The sequence below is a fragment of the Cetorhinus maximus genome, chromosome 17 (assembly GCF_964194155.1).
Source record: "Cetorhinus maximus chromosome 17, sCetMax3.hap1.1, whole genome shotgun sequence".
NCBI lineage: Eukaryota > Metazoa > Chordata > Chondrichthyes > Lamniformes > Cetorhinidae > Cetorhinus > Cetorhinus maximus.
Window position 1 is genome coordinate 102,227,760 of NC_135895.1, and position 22,379 is coordinate 102,250,138.

The 22,379-nt window shown below is 41.3% G+C and overlaps 1 protein-coding gene across 2 annotated transcripts in view; it reads left to right on the top strand.

The window, feature by feature from the left end:
- LOC144692649 (potassium channel subfamily T member 2) overlaps nt 1-22,379 on the top strand; it is a 794,243-nt gene that overhangs the window by 387,735 nt on the left and 384,129 nt on the right. For both annotated transcript variants that reach the window (XM_078561726.1, XM_078561725.1), the window contains 3 exons: nt 3,029-3,209; nt 12,281-12,445; nt 14,364-14,500. In XM_078561726.1, coding sequence (XP_078417852.1) covers nt 3,029-3,209; nt 12,281-12,445; nt 14,364-14,500 — 483 coding nt within the window. The remainder of the gene's footprint in view (nt 1-3,028; nt 3,210-12,280; nt 12,446-14,363; nt 14,501-22,379) is intronic.

The following is a 22,379-nucleotide window of genomic DNA, read 5'->3' on the forward strand; positions in this document are numbered from 1 at the left end:
TGGGATAGGATTGATATTTTCAAGGCCTGCTTTCTCTTCCTAGTGCAGTTGGTAACAGAGCAATCAATTAGACCGTCAAAGTGGTAAAGATTAAATTAAAGAATAACACAAGCATTTAAGGTCTTCAGTTGGCACAACCTATCCTATCATCTAACTTCCTACCTCTCTGAGGCGTTGATTGCTTTCAAAATTCAATGTGTGTATTTTAAAAACAAATTTGAGAAAGGAAAGGATCTACTCTGCCTTGATCTGTATTTGGGTTTTTTTCTATGTCCCTCCACCCCCCCACCCTCCCCCTCTCTTTTTCTCTCTCTTTCTTTGCATTTTGCATTAGAAATTCCAATCTCCACCTTACAGGTATTATTAGAGCTGAGGTCTTTTAACTGTTAATGAAACATAAGAAAGTTAAGCAGCTGTTTTCTTTTTTGAAGATTGAAATAACATTAAATAAGTAAAGACATTTGGGGATAACTTTTTTGCTGGACATAAAAGTGATGATGTTGGCTCTGCAATGGCAGCCAATCCAGAAAGTCAGTTTAACACCCAACTGACAAGTTGAAAATCTAACCCTCTTTTCTTCCTCACTCTCTCTGGGCAGGATATTTCCAATTCCTGTCCTACCAACCAAAGAATGAGAGGGGAATGTATCCCCACCAATGCCAACTGTACCACAGCCAATTAATGCTCCACAGCCATTTAATGCTTCAAGAAGCATTAATTGACTGGAGGTGCTTCTTCTGCCCCTCACTCAGGAGGAAGTCACACCTGTAGAGAGATGCCGGCTATTTGATTAGTTAACAGCTCTTCGGTCACAGCAACGCTACTCGGAGTGCTGACCATCGCTGGGATTACAAGCAGTCCTACTAGTCTAAGTGCCAGAAAGCATAGGGGCAAGAGGGTGCAGTGGCTCATGGTGGGGGTGAAGAGGAGACACGAGGGGTGAAGGAACGTGGGGGCTGTGTTGACAAGGCCAGGCAGGAAGGGAGCACCCAGGGATGATGCGCCTGGGGATGGGGTGGTAGACCTTGGCGAGGACACCCAATTTGGAAAGGAGACCGGTGATGGTGCACCCCACCCCGGGTGCTCCCTTCCTGCCTGATATCTGAGCAGGATGATCTCCCAGGCTTCCACCCAACTCCGTGCACACCTCCCACTGGCTGAAAAGTTGTGGCTGGGTGGAAAGCAGCCTTTAACTCAAGGGCCTTAATTGGGTCAATGGCAGCAGCCCTCCCTTGGCCCTTTTTGCCACCCACAGGTCGGGGGTGGGAGGGAGGGTGTCGGGAAGGCCAGCCGGGTAATTTCATGGATCCCCCATGCCTGCAAACCCGATGGTGGGGGCCGGTGAAATTCTGCCCCCTCTCTTTCTCATACACGTGCACGTGGACAGACACATACACATGTCCTTTCTCCCCCTCTCTCCTTCTCTTGCTTTCAATATCTGGCACCCTTTGCTCTCTGCTCTTTCATCTCTAATCTTCTCCTAACTTTTTTTCACTCTCCAAAGTTTGTAGCGCACAAAACAATGGCAACAACAGGTTTGTAATTATATTATAATGATTCTAAAATACAGTATAAAGACGTGCTCCAAGCCATTCCTGCTCAATTTTTCCTCGTGTCTGTTTTTTCCCTCAGCTGCATCTGTTTGTGATTCTTGCTGTACTTCAGACTGTAGCTGTGGGAGATCAGCAAGTATCTATTATACATTGCTTTCGCTTTCAAAGTCACTCCAGAAGAAATTAAAATTCAGGTTCAACCTTTCTTTGAATGTGTAGCCAAAAAATTCCAAACAGATAAAACGCTGCTATTAATGATATTGTCTGTAGTAATTTTCTTTCGACACAAAAGAAAGCCGAATGGATGAGACATCCAAGTAGCAAGTGTTAGTATGCTGTAAATCTCACAAAATGAATTCCGCACATAATACCATAAATGCATGCTGAGAAATAGAATGGCCTTTCTATAATCTACTCTTTTTGCTAGTCTTGAACTATAGGTTCACCACTTGCTCCTCATCTTAAATTATGCACCTTGTGGAACACTCCTCTAACACTTCCTATTTGAATGGGGGTTGGTCTCTTGGCTTGATGGTAACATAGAATGGAAGGATGCGTCAGGCACTGAGATTGCGTACTACTCTAAATAACCCTGGTGATAGCCCAGTGTGTCCAGTTTTAGGCTGCTAGATCTGTTCACCCAATTGACCCAATTAATATGATGGGTGAATTATGTTCGTGAGAGAGAATTTAAAAAAGTGATCTATCAGAACCTTCCTGTTGTCGCTTTGTGTTACATTTCAGAACAATAATTAAAGGAATCATCAATGACCATCAACAATGCCACTCCTCAATCAACCAAAACCAAATATGTTTTTGAAAAGTAGAACTCATTTGTGGTTTGAAATCTCTTTCCTAGGTTTTAAGTTTCTCACGACCATAAACTGTCTAGATGTTTAGTCAGGAGCTAGTTAGCGAAGTTCTCTCATTGAAGAACATTTCAAACTAGACTTCAAATTGAGTCTCCAAATGTTTGAATGTTGATTGGTGGAAGCATGACCAATACAACCCTGTTTCCAATATTGTTTAATAATTTTACATACAACACTGAAAAAGGTAGTTTTTGTTTTATCTTTTGTTAATCATTTACCTGTTACAATATAAAAGTCCGAATAATAAGCACGGTGTACTTTGTCCGAGAAATGCTTTTTAGACATTATTAGCCTTATATACACATACAGATGCCACACAGTTGTGTCAATAAAATATTTTCATATTGGAGAATACATGAAGTTGCAAAAAAATTACTTTATGCATCCATTTAATAAATTTTTAACAACAGAATCACGCATCCCCATTAGAACTAGCAAAGAATAGATTGAAACATGATACACTTCAAACGCTAGAGAGATTATTGTGCAACCAAGAAATACAGAATGAAAATATCCTCCTGTTTTGAAGGTGGTATTTAGTTTGTATGGTTATAGAATGTTCTGCAATTTTTTTAACCCTATAATTTTTTTTTCAATTTTAAGCATCTGTGGAATACAACATTTGGAAAGAGCAGGGAATAATTTGACCCTGTTTGACTCACTTTACTTCTGCATTGTTACCTTCTCTACTGTGGGGTTTGGTGATGTCACACCCCAGATTTGGCCCTCCAAATTATTGGTAGTCATCATGATCTGCGTTGCCCTCGTGGTGCTGCCTATACAGGTAAGCAGTGCAATTCATGCAGTATGTTTTAAAATGATATCCATAGCCTTTCATCTTAAAAAACTAGTTAAATAATTATCTTTAATGATTGCTGTTCCATCTTTTTTTTAGTTTCTGGTCTTCTCAACTTTCAAGTTGTTCGTTATTTATTTCAAGTAATTGTATAATTCCATAGATAATAGATCATCTGATAGGCTGTTAGCTCAAACTATGTTCCAATTTTCAAAAGCAAATATTAATCATGCCACACAAGAAACAACAAATATGAGGCGATTAACATCTACTGTCATCATTTATATACCCAGGAAGTAAAATTATTCTCTGCAGATAATTTGTGGATTGTTTAGAGATTATTCACAAATTTTACGCACAGTATTTCCAAAAGGGTGACTGAAATAATTTACTATAAAGATACAATGTCATATAATTTACACTTTACAACATACAAAATCTATTTACCTAGAAATTCATATATTTTGCTTGCTAATTACTAATTATCTTAACAATGTGGTTATGCATTTCCTTGACTACCATTGAAGAATTCCTTAAGAAATGCAACAAACATGTATGTCTTGAACATATTAACTAAATAGAGTTTTTTTCAGTTGTTTCACAAAACTGGATTTCGGCTGCGGGTTGAAAGCATTATTGTTAAGCTTGCTCAAAGCTCTGTGTTTGCTTGTTCGATATAATGAGACTAAATCACATAATTTATCATATTTACATTCTTTTTATGTTGAACCTCAGTGCTAACTTACAATTCCATGATGTACTTACTCTTTTCAATAGATTGACTCATGGTTTCCTACTTCCACCATTGCTCCCATATCTGGCTTAACCTGAATGCCTGAATTTTATAGGAAACAAACCTAAACATAGACGTGCAAGAGAAAATAATGAAGGCTGTTAATCTATGGTACAATGAAGGAGAAGATGTTATTTGCAGTTCCTGCAATACAGCAATTTACAGTTTAGCAAGTTATAACATTTAGATTCTCTCCATCTGCTTTACTTTTAATTGTTTGGGATAAATGGGATACCTATACAAAAAAAATGCATAAAACAACAAGAAACCCTTGACCCCAGCTACCTAGGGCAAGGGCAGCAGAAGCATGGAAGCACCATGAGCTGTAAGTACCCCTCTAAATCACAAATTTGGAAGAGTTTAGTACACACCCTGCAATGGGTTTGGAGGTCGGAGGTGCATCATCTTCCACCTTCCCTCCTCCACCCATGAATGGTCATGGATGGCCTTCCTACCTGAACATTAATTAAAGCTCATTAGTGTGTTGTTAAAGCCCAATTAAGGCCCTTATCTTGCTGCTATTGTACTCAATCAGTGGTCGTGGGGGAGTCAACATGTAGGGAGCCCAAAAAGCAAATACTGTTGGGTTTGCATGCAGGCTTCCAGGGATGAACTCTTTGTTCAAAGGCACTCAATGCCTGATCGAGGGACTTGGCATTTCGAATGATGGGCATTTAATTCTGGCAGGCCTTCCCCAACGGAGGCAATGTAGAGATCCTGCTGGTTTTCCAGCAGGCTGACAAGATCCCCAGTTTATTAAATTCCACCTGTCACCCTGACATGGAACTGAATCACTGTTCCTTCACAGTTGCTGGGTCAAAATCCTGGAACTCCCTTCCTAACAGCACTGTGGATATGCCTACACCAGCGGACTATAGTGGTTCAAGAAGGTGGCTCACCACCAACTTAAAGGCATTTAAGGATGGGCAATAAATGCTGCCCTTTCCACTGGCACCCATCCCTTACAAATGAATACAAAAAACTCAGCTGGGTGATTTGGAAATATTGCTTCCTGCTCTGATTTGTAGAGATATGGAGCAGGCTTTTTTGGGGAGTTTCCCTGCCACCAGTAGAATCAGCTGGGAACACATCCCTGCTGATCACAGCAGCCCCCCAGTCAATTAACGCTCCATGGAGTATTAATTGGCTGGAGAGCTGCCAGCCAATCTGGGGGCCAGGACTAGGAATGGAAACAGTCCCCAGATTATGATTCCAGAAGTTCAGGACCAGATAAGTGCTGGGGTCCCATGGCAGAGAGGGGAGGGGAGGTGAAGCCAGACGGAAGGTGGTCTTGATGAAGGGGCTGTGGGGGAGGAAGCACCAAGGTGAGGGGGGCAGGCCTTGGGTGTTGGTGGGGGAGGTGGTGGTGGGGAGAGAACTCAATGTGGATGGGGGAGGCGCCTCCCACACACCCCCCCCCCCCCCCCCCCCCCCCCCCCCCACCCCCCACCTAGCTCGAGGCCTGAGAATGGTGACATGCCGAGCTTACCCCGCTTTGCCACTCAAAATTGAGCCCTGGCAGGAAGCGGCCCTTGAGTGACCAATAATTAACCACTTAAGGGCAGGTGGCCACTCTAGACTTCGCCACCCTGGGGCAGGTAGGGGTGAGGGTGCCGGGAAGGCCACTCTGGGAGTTTTATGGGCCCCCACCCCCTGTTTGCAAATCCACTGATTGGAGACTAAAATTCTGTCCATCAAAACAAATCTGACATTTAAAACCTCAGAGAGGAGCATAAATCATTTCATATAGTCTTTCAAATTTACAGCTGCATTTTAAAAAATAAATTAAAATATCCTTATTCTAACAAATCAGTTCAGTAGGTGTTTGTTCTGAGTGCAGTGGCATAATGGTTATGTTATTGGGTGAATAATTCAGAGGCCTGGACTAATAATCAAATTCCTCATTGGCAGTTTGAGAATTTAAATTTCATCTCTAAAAGGAATTCTGGAAATAAAAAGGTAGCATCTGTAGAAGTCGCCATGAAGCTATCAGGTCATTGTCAAAACCCAACTAGTCCACTAATGTCCTTTAGGGAAGAAAACCTGCCGTCCTTATCCAATTTGACCTATATGCTATTTCAGTTCCACACCAATGTGAATTGCCCCCTGAAGTGCCCTAGAAAGTCACTCCGTTGCCGTCAAACCAGCTGCGATTGGTTGAAGAAGAAGATCCACCACTGCCATCTTTGGGCAACTAGGGATGGGCAATAAATCCAGCTTTGCCAACATCCTGAGAATTAATTGATTTTAAAAGAAATGACAAGTTTGATTAGATTTTTAAAATTAACCATTCAAAATGAAATTCATTTTGACATAAAAAGTGTAGAGCTATTTTTCACATTCCTGTTCATGCCACATAAAAGTTACTCAAATCAATTGATTTTTATGATTATTTTGATGTTGAAGCTCTCAAGCCTCTGCTAATGCCTGCATTGAGTCATGGATGGAACAAGGCCGAGAGAGGCTGGTACAAATTTCCCTTCCTAATTGCACTACTTTGTACATGTACTTGCTTTATTTTCCCAAAAGAGAGGAAGGCAGTATATAATGGGTAATAGCGACCCCCTGTGTATAATCTAGAAAAATGAACTGATCCCATTGGACCAGCATAGTTTATTTTCTGATGTTTACTCCCTCTTATTGAGCTCATGTTGTTCATGACCGACAAAGTCTAGAGAATAAGAGCTAAAATTTTGTCTTCTGTCTCTCCCTCCAGCTGTTTCTCAGCCTTACTATCCAAACATTCTGCCACTGAATGAATTTTGGCCGATGGGGAGTTGTCCAAAGTGGGAGGCTGGGAGATTACAAGTTTAATTTAGTCAGCTTCCAGCCCATTCCATGCACCTTGATAAATTCCTAACCTGGTTTCCTGGCGGTGGTGCACTCTCTTTCATTGCAGTGGCAGGGGTTGGAGTGGGACTTTGAACCTGAAAAAAAGTGAGTTGAAAATTGGATATTATAACGAGGTTGCAAGCCTCATTGTCATGCTACTTTTCAACTTTAACTGCTGTTGGCTCAGTTTTCCAAGCATCAGAAACCAGAGAGCTTCATCGAGTTGATTCAGGTGGTAAGGTGCCTTCGCACCTACCCACAGAATGAAGGTGCCTACCTGAAGAAAGTTACCTCCTTCCCCCACGCTACTGATCTTCCCCAGCCGAGGTCTCTGATCCTACCACAAGGCGTCCAATGCCCCCTTCCCACTTAATTCTCATTTGACACCTTCCTGGCTTCTGATACCCCACTAAGGCCCCCAATTTCTCTCTCCGCGCGGCACCCCCCCCCCCCCCCAAACCCAACACATCACCTTACTTGGATAAGTAGCAAACCCAATCAGATCCATGATTTACCCAACTCAGTTCCCCCCAATCAATCCCCCCTCCTCTGCTCATGATCAATACCCTCTTCTCCAAATACCTCCCCCTCCCACACACCCTGCCTCAGCACTGAATTACCTGCTCCTGCGGCCTTCAACAGCTGTTTCCACATCTAACTGGAGGCTCAGCCTGTCACCTCTGGGATGGGAACTGATCACTGAGGTTAGGAACATGCAATGGAGTTAAAACTCCACAGCTTGTGGGGGAACCTTGAATTTTGGATTCCCCCTGACTTTCTGACTAACCCACAAACTGTGGGTCGGATCTGTAAAAATTCAGCCTAGAATGTCTGAAACTTTCATTTCCCAGAAAAAGTCCATTCTAATCAGCAGATGATGGAGATTGCAGTCAAAATTGCTGTGTTTTTAAGCCAGAATCCTGCAATGTTCTAAGTTTGCCAATTCAAATTGACTGTTAAAGGTCAGTGTGTTCATGCCAATTGGGAACTAATCCCTTAAGCAGCACTATTCATTTTCATTTTGCTGCCACTTATCTTTTCTCATGCCAGCACAAAGGAACAATTCCAAAAGGAAAACCCTTGCTTCCTATGAGCTAAAATATTACCTATGTGCAAAGTAAGCTCAGAGATCATAGTAAAAAAAAAACCCTCTATCTGGCTAGTAAATTAATTGCATGTGCTATGAAATTCCACTCTGGGATGCTCTGACAGCCAGACATATACCGCAACTGATAGATCAAATATCAGACTATAAATAAGATATTTAAGGTGGGAAATTCATTGCAGTAGGGCTGCCTGTGGAGGCCTAGCACTGCTTTGCTGGGATGTGAGGCACCGCTGGGCGCTTCCAGCACGTCAGTTACAAAGGCTAACGGAGTATCCTTCTCGAATTTGGCTGCCCTCAGAAATTTTTCACCATCCTCTGGGTACTGCACGATGCGATGCTAGGCATGGTCCTCACAAATGGAACCACCACAGATCCTATCCCAGGGAAAATTGGGATCAAACAAGGCTGTGACATTGCAGCAGCTCTTTTCTCCGTTTTCCTCACTGCAGTGCTGTACCCCCACCTCCAGCAAATTACCCACAGGCGTGGAAATAATCTACAGAACAAACGGGAAAACTGTTCAATCTACGCCACCGTCAATCCGAAACCAAAGTTGCTCCAGCCTCAGTCATAGAGCTGCAGTGTGCAGATGGCGCTTTTAACTGCACTCACTCAAAACCTGAGCTCCCCGTCATTGTCGACTCTTTCTACAAACCATATTAAAAAATGGGCCTTTCACTAAACACCTGGAAAGCTAAGGTTCTCTTTGAAACAGCTCCTTTAGTAAAACACCTCCCCCTGTCAATTAAGATCAACGGCAAGATCCTGGAAAATATGGTCCATTTTCAGTATCTTGGGATCCTCCTTGCAATGAAGGCAGACATAGACAAAGAAGTTCGTCATCACCTCCAAAGTGCCAGCTCAGCCTTTGGCTGACGAAGGAAGACAGCATTTGAGGACTAGGATCTGAAACCCAGGTCTAAGGTCATGATTTAGTGACAGTGAGAGTAGACAGTGGCAGTGATCGCCATGCTTCTATATACTTCAGAGACTTGGACAACCCACAGCAGGCCCCTTAGATCACTGGAGAAGTATCACTAGTGGTGTCTTTGTAAGATCCTCCAAATCTGGTGGCAAGAAAGGCAGTCCAATGGCAGTGTCCTCTACCAAGCCAATTTGCCCAACGTTGAGGTGCTTATCACTCCAAACCAGCTTTGCTGGGCAGGACATGTTGTTCGTATGCCTGACACCAAAATCCTGAAGCAATTGCTGTACTCTGAACTTGGACATGGCAGGAGACTCCCAGGAGGACAGCGGAAACACTATAGGGATGTCTTAGAGCATCCCTGAAGAGGTCAAGCATCGCTGCTGACTCATGGGAGCCCCTGACTTGTGACTGACCAAAATGGAGAAGGCTCATCCTGGAAGACACTGAAAACATCAAGAGACTCCATCAGGAACAAGCAGAAGCAAATTCAAAGTGTTGGAAGGACCACACAAACCTCCAAACAACCTATCCACAAAACCCTTCAAATGGCACCTGCCCCACATATGGCAGAGTCTGCAGGCTGCACACTGGACTTACCAGCCATCTCAGAATGGGGAGCAAGTCACCCTCGATGCTGAGGGACTACTTAAGAAGAAGAGAAGGAGAATCTGCATGCTGTTATATCCGTAAATGCCAACACATGGGGGTGTCCCATCCTGCGCCGGTAGGATATGAATTGATGCTAATCTGACATGATGCACCCCAACTGGCTGATATGACACCAGGATAATAAATTTGGACCACACAGATTTAGGCAATGAGTTTGTCAGTCACTCAGCAAACATCCAGTATGAAGCTGTGAGCATTTCTTAAAGTGTCAGGCACCCGACTTACAGGTAAGGCAAACTGGAAGAACTTCTGCTATTGCAAACTGCCTGGAACTTCTCTGAAGCATTTTTGGAAGTGCTGTGACGAGTTCATGGATTTGCCTGAGTGTGGCTGCATTCTCACAGGGATGGGAGAGGAGTCAGTGGCCTGTCCACTCAAAGACTGAGACAGGTATAGGGGCTGCAGTTGCAGTGCTTCTAGGTCTACAACCTGACAGGGAGATGGAACAGAGGCTGCGGAAAGGGCAGAATAATGTATATCAAAAAGGGCAGTGGTCCAAACACCGACCCCCTGGGGAACAGGATGGGACACCGCCATGTGTTGGCATATAACAGCATGCAGATTCTCCTTCTCTTCTTCTTAAGTAGTCCCTGTACACCTTCCTGCAGACTGAGAAACAACTGTTCACCACTACTCTCTGCTTTCTGTCACTTAGCCAGTGATGTATCTATGCAGCCATTGCTTGTTTAAATCCATGTACTTCAGTTTTGCTACTGAGCCTACTACAAGGTACTTCATGGGACAGGCAACCAACCTGCTTCTCAGAGGCAGATTTGTCCATTTAAATATGCAGCTGCCATTTTAAATGTAACCCTGGCTGACCAAGTGTCCTGGCCTCAGGAAAGAAGGCTGCTAAAGGGAGGTGAGGACACAGGAATGTTTGTTGGGAGAAGTGGAAAATGCTACACTGGTGCAGGAGGTTAATCTCGTCACTTTTCAAAGTTTAAACAAAGGCATGGGGAAGATAGCAGAGATAATACACCTGACTTTTTTATGCTTGATCTTTGTATTGGGTGCAAAAGTGGAAATCTGTTTCCCAGCAGTGACATTTTTCACCTTATTGAGAGCCAAAAGAGGATTGAGAAAACACAGCAGTTATCATAACTCTATAGTGTCCACCTTATCAAAATAAATGTAAAAATCTTATGAGGTGAAATTCCTCCTATTAATAATTTAAGTCGTTATTTGAAATCCAATGACTTTTCTCTGAGACAGAAGGGATTTCACCTTTCCATTGCTCGTGTGTTGTGTGAGCCATACTGTATTTCTGTTTGTAATACCAAGTTCTGATGGAAGCATAAACTTGATACAGGCTGCTAGTTGAGCATTATTTTGGGATTGTGTTATTAGCACTAACCTTTATTGTGGCAACCTCAGCTGATTTTAAGCAGTAAACCCAATATCGAATTGGCAAGTTTCTATCCGATATTGGACCTGACTTTAGGAGCTCAAAAATTGGCTGTTTGCAAGGGTGGGCTTTTCGTTAAATATGTTGGTAGCAGTACTGAATGTTGCTAATTTTTTTGTAGTTTCTGTTTATGTCTTTGCAAAGTTTATTCAGGCAGCAAAAATGTCCATCAAATCCCAGGGTCTGGTACAATAAATGTGGATAAACATGGTCTGTGCTGAGGGAATGGAGTAGTGCAGCCCTCTAGAGCCCATGTTGGCTGGCTGCCAAAGTAGTAGTCCTGCATCAAGGAATGAAGATCTGCTTTCCAGTCCAGGGCACCATCCCCACAGGACCTACTGCAGTATGCTCAAAAGGAGATTGAGGAAAACAGCTTGTTGTTGCACTTAATTATTATAGCCATTGAGTCACCAGGATCAGTGATATCTGTTAGTTGTGGGTGTCCTTGAAGCGAATGGTGCAGCTTTCCATCTTGATGTCACTTGACCTGTAACTAGTAGTAGTCGTCTGTAGCTATAGGCAGGAGGTTATTGGCAGGTGGGTGCGGTTGGCATTGTTCCATTGCTGCTCTTATTCCAATAAATAAGCATAAGTAAAAGGGGAAGCACATTGGGAAACCCATTGCTCTACAATTGTGGTTTATCAAAAAATAGTAATGCCAGAGTATTTGGAACACAGCCTCCTGAACAATAATATGAAAGCAAAAGAGGAGCAGAAAATTAAAAAAAAGTATCAGAAAGACTGTGACAGGGCTTTTTAAATGTAGTTCTGTACACAGTGCTCGTACAGTCCTGGTTAGCCATCTGCATGCACAGCAAGATGACTGAATTCTTTACGAGCATAAACGCTAGGAAATTATATTGACTGCTAACTAACATCTCCTGAGGCTAATCTTATTATATTTAACAGCAATCTTTGGCACCAATATAAAACCCAACCAGCAAATTGGATGGGTCAGTATATGGGTGAAAATTGGCATACGCAATCTTCCACCTATTTTTTCCATTGATTACACACACTTTACTCCCATTGATAGGATGTAGCCAATTGAAAAATCTATCCTTCTGAATTGTCTGCACTATAGAAATTAATCAAAAGAACCTTGCAGGACTTCATATTCCCCTTCATGTAATATGTACAAAAACTGCAAATTTTGGATTTGAAATGCACATCAATGAGTGAACAATATTATAATCTGGATTAGCTGCAGTAATGAAAAATAAAAAAAATCTGTCCATCTTGATTTTCTGCCTACGTTAATCATGTGCTATATCATCTTATTTTGCTTGTACAAGTTGCTAACTAATGTTCTGTCCTGTAGTTTGAACAGCTGGCCTATCTGTGGATGGAGAGGCAGAAATCGGGAGGAAACTATAGTCGCCATAGAGCTCAGACAGAGAAACACGTCGTTCTGTGTGTCACCTCTTTGAAGATTGACCTGCTAATGGATTTTTTGAATGAATTCTACGCTCATCCCAGGCTGCAGGTTATAAAGAATATGTGTACTAATCACATAGTTGTTGACTGAAGGAAGCAGTTTAAAATACATGCAGTTGAATCTTTCATAAGTTTATTACAGTCCAACTAATTTCCCATGTTGATGTCCCCTTACAACCACACTTATCAGCACAAGCCTATATTTTACTAATCACAATCAAGGGCTTCTTGATTGTAATGTATTAAATCATCAGAAATACATTTAAATTTTATATGTTCGATGAAGGAGAGAACTTTTCTGTTATTTTTAGCATGTTTGTATTCAAATTTATTAAACTTAATTATGCCATTCATGTTTCTGAGAAGATTTAACAGTAAATCAGATTATGAAAATGTTACTAGTGCGTTTCCCAAACCACTCAGTAAAATATTACACAAATATACATTTAAATTTCAGCAATTTTCACCAGATTAAAGATCATCTGGATGATTTTCCATTTAGCGGTAATTTTTTCACTGATTTTCTATAGTGCAAGGAATCATATCTTGACCATATATGTAATTTTTGTAGCGTTCACACAGCTGGCATTGATTTACACAGATTTTGAAGGACAGTAAATCTTTTACATTGTCCAATTAATGGGAAGATGGATCCAGTTAACCCCAGCAATGCTGCATCTTCCAAGTAGTTCTATGGTGTATGAATCTGAGCTGTAAGTCACACTATAATCAGAACTTAACCTTTCCATCAGTAGTGAACAGTTAGTGTAATAAAATCCAACTCCTATTACCAAAGATACTAGATATCAGAAAAAGGTGTGTTTGGACGCACCAAGAATCAATACAGGTGAGTGCCATATGTGATTTGGAAAAATGTTTTATCTGCAGTAAATTCTCTGGACATTTTGAAAGAAACCCATTAACACAAGTAAATAAGCATTGTACTGGACCTGCACTTCTATTATGTAACAGCACACCAAAAGAAAAACTGGCTCAGTACTCATGATATTGTTAAGTTGATCCAAGCCAGATATTGAAATACAAAACAAAACACAATACCTTTCCTTTATTGTAGGTTTGTTCACAGGATGCAGTCTTACAGATTTCTGCCTCCTAACTACTACCCAAGTGTCTCAGCTAATTCCCTTTATATGCTCTTTTGATACCCATAAACTAAACTAATTAACTAATTGAAAGCCCGTTAAAGGGGTACTGTAACAAAAAACAAAACTTTAAAAGGAAACTTAATGAATTAAAATAAAATGCTGTTTCCGGGGCTGATGATGCACTACAGCCTCTGCGGTGTCCACTGGTCACATAAGGCTTTTAGTGTACTGACGGTTTTTACATGTGATTCCAATTCTTTATCAAACAATGTCCATCACCTGTTTATCTTTGTCAACATAATCAACAAAGCATTAACAGATATGTAGGATGCATGAATGTTACATTTTTTGAGTAGTTTGCTATTTTTGAGAGAGATGTAACCAGAAGTTTTTTGAGATGCAAGGCAAGTAGATACCGATTCTTTCATTATTACGAAACATGCTAATTTTCCTTTCAAAGTTACTGTTTGTTATGGTAGCAAAGCACTTAGCCAGTATACAACACTGATATAGAGGGAGTTGATGCTCTAACAAACAATGGGCATCCAGTACCAGCTTTAAGATTATTGTTGACTTTATCCTGGTATGCATTATAAAACTAGATTTAAATTATTGTTAATGATGACAATGACAATATCTCTGTATTTCTAAATGATAAAAGTACAAAATAATATGTAAATTATGGAAGCATAATAACAAGTGAATCATTAGTAACTGAGAAAGGAGTGGGATATATATTACTTCCATTTGATAATATCAATAAAATAGTCACAAGTATAAGGACCCTCTTCTTACAGCAAGAGAGGAAGAAAATATACTCCGTGTTCTGCTAATCGTATTTACATTTCACTCTTGTAACAGGATTACTACGTGGTGATCCTCTGTCCTACTGAAATGGATTTACAGGTTCGAAGAGTCTTGCAAATTCCAATGTGGGCACAAAGAGTAATTTACCTACAGGGATCAGCATTGAAGGACCAAGACCTTTTGAGAGCCAAGTAGGTGTATAATGACTTTTTCTTTGTACTAATGGAATTTAAGGTTACACAGTAATAGTTTCAGGCAGGAAAAGATTTCCTTTTCATTGGTCCACCTACTATTGGTATTTAATTGGTGCATTCTGAATCACCTTGAATCCGTTTTTTTGCCCGAAACTGTCTAGTGCCTTTTTGAAACCCATTAATTTTTCTTGTTCCACAAACTATGTTGGCAATCTGTTTCACATACTTAACCAACTTTGCAGTGAAAAAGATGTCCCATGTTTCCCATTTTCATTTGTTGACCTTTAATGTAAATACGGCACCTGTGCTAAAATTTTGTGCTTGCTTGGATTCAGGTTACCCAAACCTTTTGTAATTTTAAAAACTTTTCATATACTCTCTCAATCTTTCTTCAAGAGTGAATTTCTGCTCATCCAATTGGACGAGCTGCTCAAGAAATCAGAGGCAGTGGAGGGGAAAGTGGTGGTGAGGTAGAGCTGGGTGTTGTCAGCGTACACATAGAATCTGATGTGCTTCTAGTTGATGCATCTGAGGGGCTGAATGTATATGAGAAGTAGAACTGTCTCGGTCTTGAAATGCTAAGTCTATCATCTGCTTAAGGAGTTCTAATAGATTAGTCAAACATGACTTCCCACTCTTTAAATTACAGTGCCTCTGTATGATCATTTTGCCTGAGATTATGGCCCTGATTTTACATTCTATTTCAATACAGCACATGATTTGAATTGGAATGATGTTTTAACTTTTTGAGGACTGAAAATTGGATGTAGTGATTGTGGTGTGGAGCCTGTTTAAACCAGGTTTCCATCCCTCAAAGGCTGCGTTGCCACTTCCAATTAGGTCTGAGGCTTTCCTACAACAGGTGTCAATACTGCCTTAACCTCGTTTGAAAAAAGTGATAATGAGGAAGACTGGTGTAACAGTAGCTAAACCCACAACCTATGTTCTCAATCCATAAAGGCTGACTTGGAATGAATGAGAATGAGTATGCCTGTTGCAGTAGCTAATGACAGAATGCTTTTACTTTGGAGCCTGCAGCCTGGAGAAACTTTGAAGAGCAATTACTCAACTGAAGTGTTTGTTGTGTAATACCTAGAGAGAGCTGACCTCAGACAACCTTGAAAGTCTCTGAGACCGCTAGAATTATTTTTCCACTGACCATAAAGGCTCTGAGATGATGTGATTCTCAATTAGATGTCCCTGTCCTCTAGTTCACTAACTGAGTAGGAGCGGTCCAGGGTGAAGGATATGGGAGTGATGAGGATTTGCACTAAAAGATATTACTGTCAAAGAGTTTCTAGGCCATTTTGATTTTATGGAAATCTCAGTGAGGAAGTCTGCCTTAGAAGAGTATATTCACCAAAGAGGCTGCAGGGGAGCTTTGCAAACTTTTACATGGTGATCTGTAATCCAGATAGCATTACCTGTGGATCAGAAAATGATCATTGTATTTAATAGTCTCCAAGTGACCAATGGCTATTCTACTCCTTCTTCACAATATGCTTCCCGTGGATGTTTAAACATGTCTGTCTTTATTATTCTAGCCCTTCTTGTTTCATCTTGGGTTTGGGGTCTAGATGGGGTTTCTTTAGGGTTTACCTGTGACCCTAAGAACGTTATCTGTAAAAACTGTTCTTGTTTATTCACAGATCCACATACATCTCAGCGCTGAACACAAATTTGTACTTCCGCTTCCTTCCAGATCTCAGCCTCTTAGTTATGTGACATTGCATCATAGTTATATCATTAGTTACATCAGTATCAGGTGCGCCTGATATTAACCCTTTACTCTACATTTCCCCTCAAGTCTTATTCCTAACTATATACATGCTCCTACATCTCCCCCAAAAGTCTTAGACTACACGGGGTTAGTCTTTGTACATTATGCCTTGACCAATCTCCCAGATCTGGTCCTGATTTTGTTTCGAGTTTGAGGATGAACTGCGCTCTCTTGTTCAATAGAAGTACCTTCCACCTGGGTTGTTGTAGAGTTTCTACTTGTTTTTGGTCCCTTGTCTCCATCAGGATCTAAATACTATGTCCAAGGTTCCATTTGTTTCTTCCCAATGATATCAAGGTTCTTCGTTCCTTTTGATATTTCCCTGGTCCATCTCGATTCTAAAAAATCTCAGCTGTCAAACTCTTTCTATTACAATGCCTTCTTTCTGTTGATCTCATATCCACACTTCCTCCACGGGCTGTAGAACTTTTAAGTCTCATGCTCTGTGCCTGAGGTTGAAATTACGAGCTTGACTCTCTCTTTGCTCCTCACATTTCCTAACTTTCTCACGATCATTGGAGGTAATGTTAGGTTGTAGTGTTTGATATAGAGCTGGGAGTTGTGTTTGCAGCCGTCTTTTCATCATTACTCCTGATGGCGAGAGCCTGGATTTTATTGGTGAGGTTCTGTAGTTAAAGAAGGGCTAAGTTAAGATCTTTGTTCTTTTTCATCAATCCCTTGATTGTTCAAACTCCTCTTTCTGCTTTTCTGCCCCATTGACGATATCTAGGTGAACTAGTTACATGCATGAAACTATATTCCTGTGCAAAGTTATGGATCAGCTCATTAGGAAACTGAAGACCGTTGTCTGACAGCACAATGTCTGAGATGCCGTGTGTCACAAAGATTCTCCTTAGTGATGTAATGACTGCATCCGCTGTGGTGCTATGCAATTTACTCACTTCAAACCACCTGAAGCAGTAGTCAATGCTGATGATGAAACCTTTGCCTTTAAACTCAGATAAATCTATTTCCAGGTGCTGCCATGGCCTCGTAGGAAAAGTGGAAGGTGCCAGTGATTCGCTGTACCGTTAGCTATTCACTGCACACGTTAGGCAATTTATGATGCACTCTTCAACAGAGTGACTGATGCCTGGCCGTCAGACTGACCGCTGGGCTCTTGCTCTGGGCATTTCGCTATTCAAGTGACCTTGATGGATTTTGTGGAGAATGTTAATTTGGTGTTTTAGGAATGATTAGCCTGTTGTTGAAACCTAGGAAATCATCGATGATTGTGAGATTGTTTTTCTGTTCGAAGTATTGGCGAAGTACTGGGTTGTTAGGAGCATATTCCAGCCATCTGTTCTGGCAAAACACTTGTATTGTGGTGCACTTGCCATCCTGCCTTAGTGCTTGCTTAATTTCTTGTAATCCCTTCTCAGTAGCTGGTAAGTATTTGGTAATGAGTGAATTATATGCTTCCACTTCCTCAATAAAATCTATATCTTCCAGTTTGACTCCTTCCACTGGTATTCTTGATAATGCATCTGCTGTTGCCTGATACTTCCCTTGAACATAACTCAGGAACTGAATCATGTCCCATGAGCCTCAGTCTAAAAAGTTGAATTCTAGGTGGCATTGTTGCAATTTCCTTTAGGTTAAGAAGAGTAACCAAAGGTTCATTGTCAGTTTCAATTTTAAACCTTAATCCCATGACATAATCAGAGAACTTCTTGCAGACTATGTTGGTGCTAATGCTTCTTTCTCAATGGTTGCATACCTCTTCTCTGTGTCCATGAAACATCTTGAAGTGTAATAAATGGGTCTCCTTTGTCCATCTTTTTGAATTTTAAACAGCACTGTACCCAAGCCTGTAGATGATGTGTCTGTTGCTACAATTGTTAGTGACTCTGGATTGTAGTGCGCTAGAATTTCTATTGAAATTAGGAGATTTTTGATCTTGTGAAATGCATTTTGCTTGTCCATGTTCCAGCACCACTGTTGACCTTGTCTCAACAGCTGTCGTAATAGCTCGTTCATTTCTGCCAAGTTTGATAAGAACTTGCCTACTTGATTGACCATCCCAAGGAATCTTTGTAATTCTGTGATGTTTTTAGCTTGTAAGAATTCTCCAATGACCTTGGTTTTCTGTGGGTCGGCGGTATTCCTGAAGCTCGCGCAATGTGCCCTAAGAATTTCATCTTTGCAAATTCACGTTAGTCATTTAATATCAAACCTGATTCTTGTGGAACTTTGAGGACTGCTTTCAGTTGATGGTCATGTTCTTCCCTTGATAAACCGTGTACAAGAATGTCATCAATATGGCATTTTTACACTTTCCATAGCCTCTACCTTTAGGATTAAGTGATACCCTAAGCCTAATAATAGGAATGGAAACTCATTCCTGAATAGCTCACTAGACTGCTCGTCAGCAATTTCATTAACCTTGTAAATGAGCCTTTTCTGCTCAATAATGATGACTCTTGGATAACATACAGGGTTCCAAAATTTCTTTATCCTTGTATCTTCTTCTTGCCAAGTGTTGGCCTAAAACCTTTAGTGTTGTTCTTCCTGGACTTTGCAACTAGATGGAGGATGGTTGTAATGTGATATTTTTTAGCCATTTAACTTCATCAGATAACACTGAAACACTTGCAAAAGTATCTAGCTTGAATTCTGTTGGGTCACCATCAACTTCTAATTTAATGCTTCAAGAATTGCTTTCTGTTTCGTTAACTTCTCCTTAAGAAGATTATTTGTTTGTTTTTTCTGTGGTTTTTCCACTTCTTGGATTTTACTTGGTTTCATTGCCATTTTCTCTCTTCCTTTGAGCTATGGGAACTTTGGACCCGCAGGTTATTTTAAAATAGCCTAATTTCCCACAGATGTGGCACTCAGCTCACCCCTGCTGGACATTCTTCCCACTTGTGTAGGGTCTTCGCTCCATGCTTAGAGCATTTCAAGATGGCAGTTGTCGCACTTTTCCTGATTTCATGTGGTTTTGCTTCACTTTGCTTCCTCTTTTTTGTCCAACATATTGAATGGCTTCATTCCATTTTTTCCAAGGGACATCACTTTCCCCATGAACAACTACTCTGTTTAGCTTTCTAAGCATGGTCTGCCACACTATGAGTTAACTCTTTCCTCGTTTGTGAACAAACTAATGGGATTTCATCTAAGACCCCAACCACTTTTAAGATCCCATATTAATTCATCTCTGAGATCCAATACCCACAATTCTCCACAAGTCTGTACAGGTCATTGATAAACCCATGGATTTGCCTGGTTTTTGCCTCCTCTTATTAAACTTCACTCGCTCAATGATCAAATTTTTTGATCACTGAGGTATGAACCGAATGCCTGGAAGGCTTCCTCGTATGAGCTCGAAGCCTCACCTACATTCTGTCTTGCATTAATATCACCTGCACTGGCCCCTACTGCATAGAATAGAGTACTGGCCTGATCATTCTTTACTTCTTATGCAATCCTGAAGCTGTTCTGTATCTCGTGAATTTCTTCTTCCAGTTGTCCCATTATTGAGCTTGTTGCGAGCCTTCAGCACTTTGGAATGGTTCTAGGAGTGACTATGCAGACTCCTTGCTTACTCCAAGCTCTGGATCTGTTGTTGCTTCAATAGGTTGGCTTTGTAGATTGTGAACTGTAGTCACTGCTGTCTGATCTCCAGGTCTGTGTGTCTGCTTGCATCTACCGCAGCCACAATGCTCCATTCTCAGGTGACTTTTCAATCTTTTTTTTCTTGCCTATTTCCCAAGGATTTGTAGGTCATTCAGTTCTGCAGTCTTCTCTTGGTGTTTTTCTGGGTCTTTACACACTGTCCGCTGCCACCTTTTTTCGGATGGTGCACATGAACAGTCAACAGAAACCACCATCTGCCACCATGTTTTGTCTTGGGTTTGGGGTCTAGATGGGGTTTCTTTAGGATTTGTTTTTACCTTGAGAATGCTACCATATATTGGATTTTACAGATAACATTCGCGGTTATTTACAGACCTATGTACATCTCAGTACTCTGTACAACGTTGTACTTTTGCTTCCCACCAGATCTCAGTCTCTTAGTCATGTGACATTGCATCATAGTTTCAACATTAGTTACATCAGTGTCAGCTGCTTCTGCCCATTTACTTTACGCAATTTATAGGTCAGATTCTTGAAAGGTAGAGCTTGAGATACTGAAGGCCCTCATGGTAGCTTTGTTCTGAGAATTGCCCATTAGCCAATGAGCTTGACCTCACCTCCAACATGCCACTTGGTGCGCTGACTTGATAGGGTTGATGCCTGGCATGTGCTCCAGTGGTGAAAAATGGTAACCTTACATGATAAACTCCAGCTATCATCCATTGTACTGGGCCCTGGATCTGTTAATCTGCTGAATAATGGCAAGGCTGATCCAATGGATGCTATTAGAGTCAGAAAGCTGCGAGAGACAGCAGCCTACTTCCCAGCCTTGCATCTGAATGTCAATATGTGGGGTTCTGTTGAATCTTTTTTGTTCAGTTTATTTTTGGCAGCATCTGAGTTTTCCGTTCTTAAACATACCTTATCTGAACTGAAAGTAGCTAACCTATAGAAACTTTGTGAATTGTTTTGAAGTGCTAGCTGGAATTTTTATACATGAATAATTATACCCTGTTTTCTTATCTGAAGCACAGATTTCAAAGAGTAGCCTAGATAAACTACTAATAGAAATTGGGAGGACTTTTTAATTTCAGAACTATACTTTAGATAGAATATTATGCACCAAATCTTGTTATGCTTTTCCATAAGGCAAGGCATCCTGACAGTATTGGGGAGTATTGCTTTTATTATTTCATGGGATGTGGGAGTTGTTGGCCAGCTATTATCGCCCATCACTAATTGCACTGGAGAAGGTGGTGGCAAGCCATCTTTTTGAACTGCTGCAGTCCTTGTGGTGTAGCTGCTGTTAGGGAGGGAGTTCTGGGAGTTCCAGGATTTTGACCCAGCGATAGCAAAGGAACAGCGATATATTTCCAAATCAGGATGGTGCATGGCTTGGAGGGGAACTTACAGGTGTTTTTTTATTTTTTAATTTATTTATTCATGGGATGTGGGCATCACTGGCTAGGCTAGCATTTATTGCCCATCCCTAATTTCTCTTGTTTAGAGGGCATTTTAAGAGTTAACCACATTGCTGTGGGTCTGGAGTCACATGTAGGCCAGATGCAGATTTCCTTCCCTAAAGGACATGAGTGAACCAGATGGGTTTTTACAACAATCAACAATGATTTCATGGTCATTATCGGACTTTTAATTCCAGATTTTTATTGAATTCAAATGTAACCACCATGTGGTGGGATTTAAACCCAGGTCCCCAGAGCATTACCCTGGGATTCTGGAATACCAGTCCAGTGACAATACCACTATGCCACCCCCTCCCCCCCCAAGCATCAGCTGCCCTTGTCCTTCTAGGTGTAGAGATCACAGGTTTGGAGGGTGCTGTCAAAGGAGCCTTGGTGAGTTCCTGCAGTGCATCTTGTAGATGGTACATTGCGTGGTACTGTGCATTGGTGGTGGAGGGAGTGGATGTTGAAGGTGGTGGATGTTGTGCCAATCAAGCGGGCTGCTTTGCACTGGATGATGTCGAGATTTTTGAATTTGTTAGAGCTGCCCTCATCCAGGCAAGTGGAGAGTATTCCATTTCATTGTTGTCTTGTGCCTTGTACATGGTGGACAGGATTTGGGGAGGCCGGAGGTGAGTTACTCCCTGCAGAATTCCAAGCTTCTGACCTGCTCTTATATGGCTGGTCCAGTTCAATTTCTGGTCAGTGGTAACCGCAGGATGTTGATAGTGGTGGATTCAACAATATAATGCCATTCAATGTACAGGGTTATGGTTGCATGCTCTGTTGTTGGAGATGGTCATTGCCTGGCACTTGTGTGGTGCAAATCTTACTTGCCATTTATCAGCTCAAGCCTGTGCAATTCTAGGTCTTTCTGCATGTGGGCATGGGCTGTTTCAGTGTCTGAGGAGTCGTGAATGGTGCTGAACATTGTGCAATCATCAGCTAATATCCCCACTTCTGACCTTATGATGGAGGGAAGGTCATTGATGAAACAGGTGAAGAGTTTTCCCTCTGATTCCCATTGACTCCAGTTTTGCTAGGACTTCTTGATTCC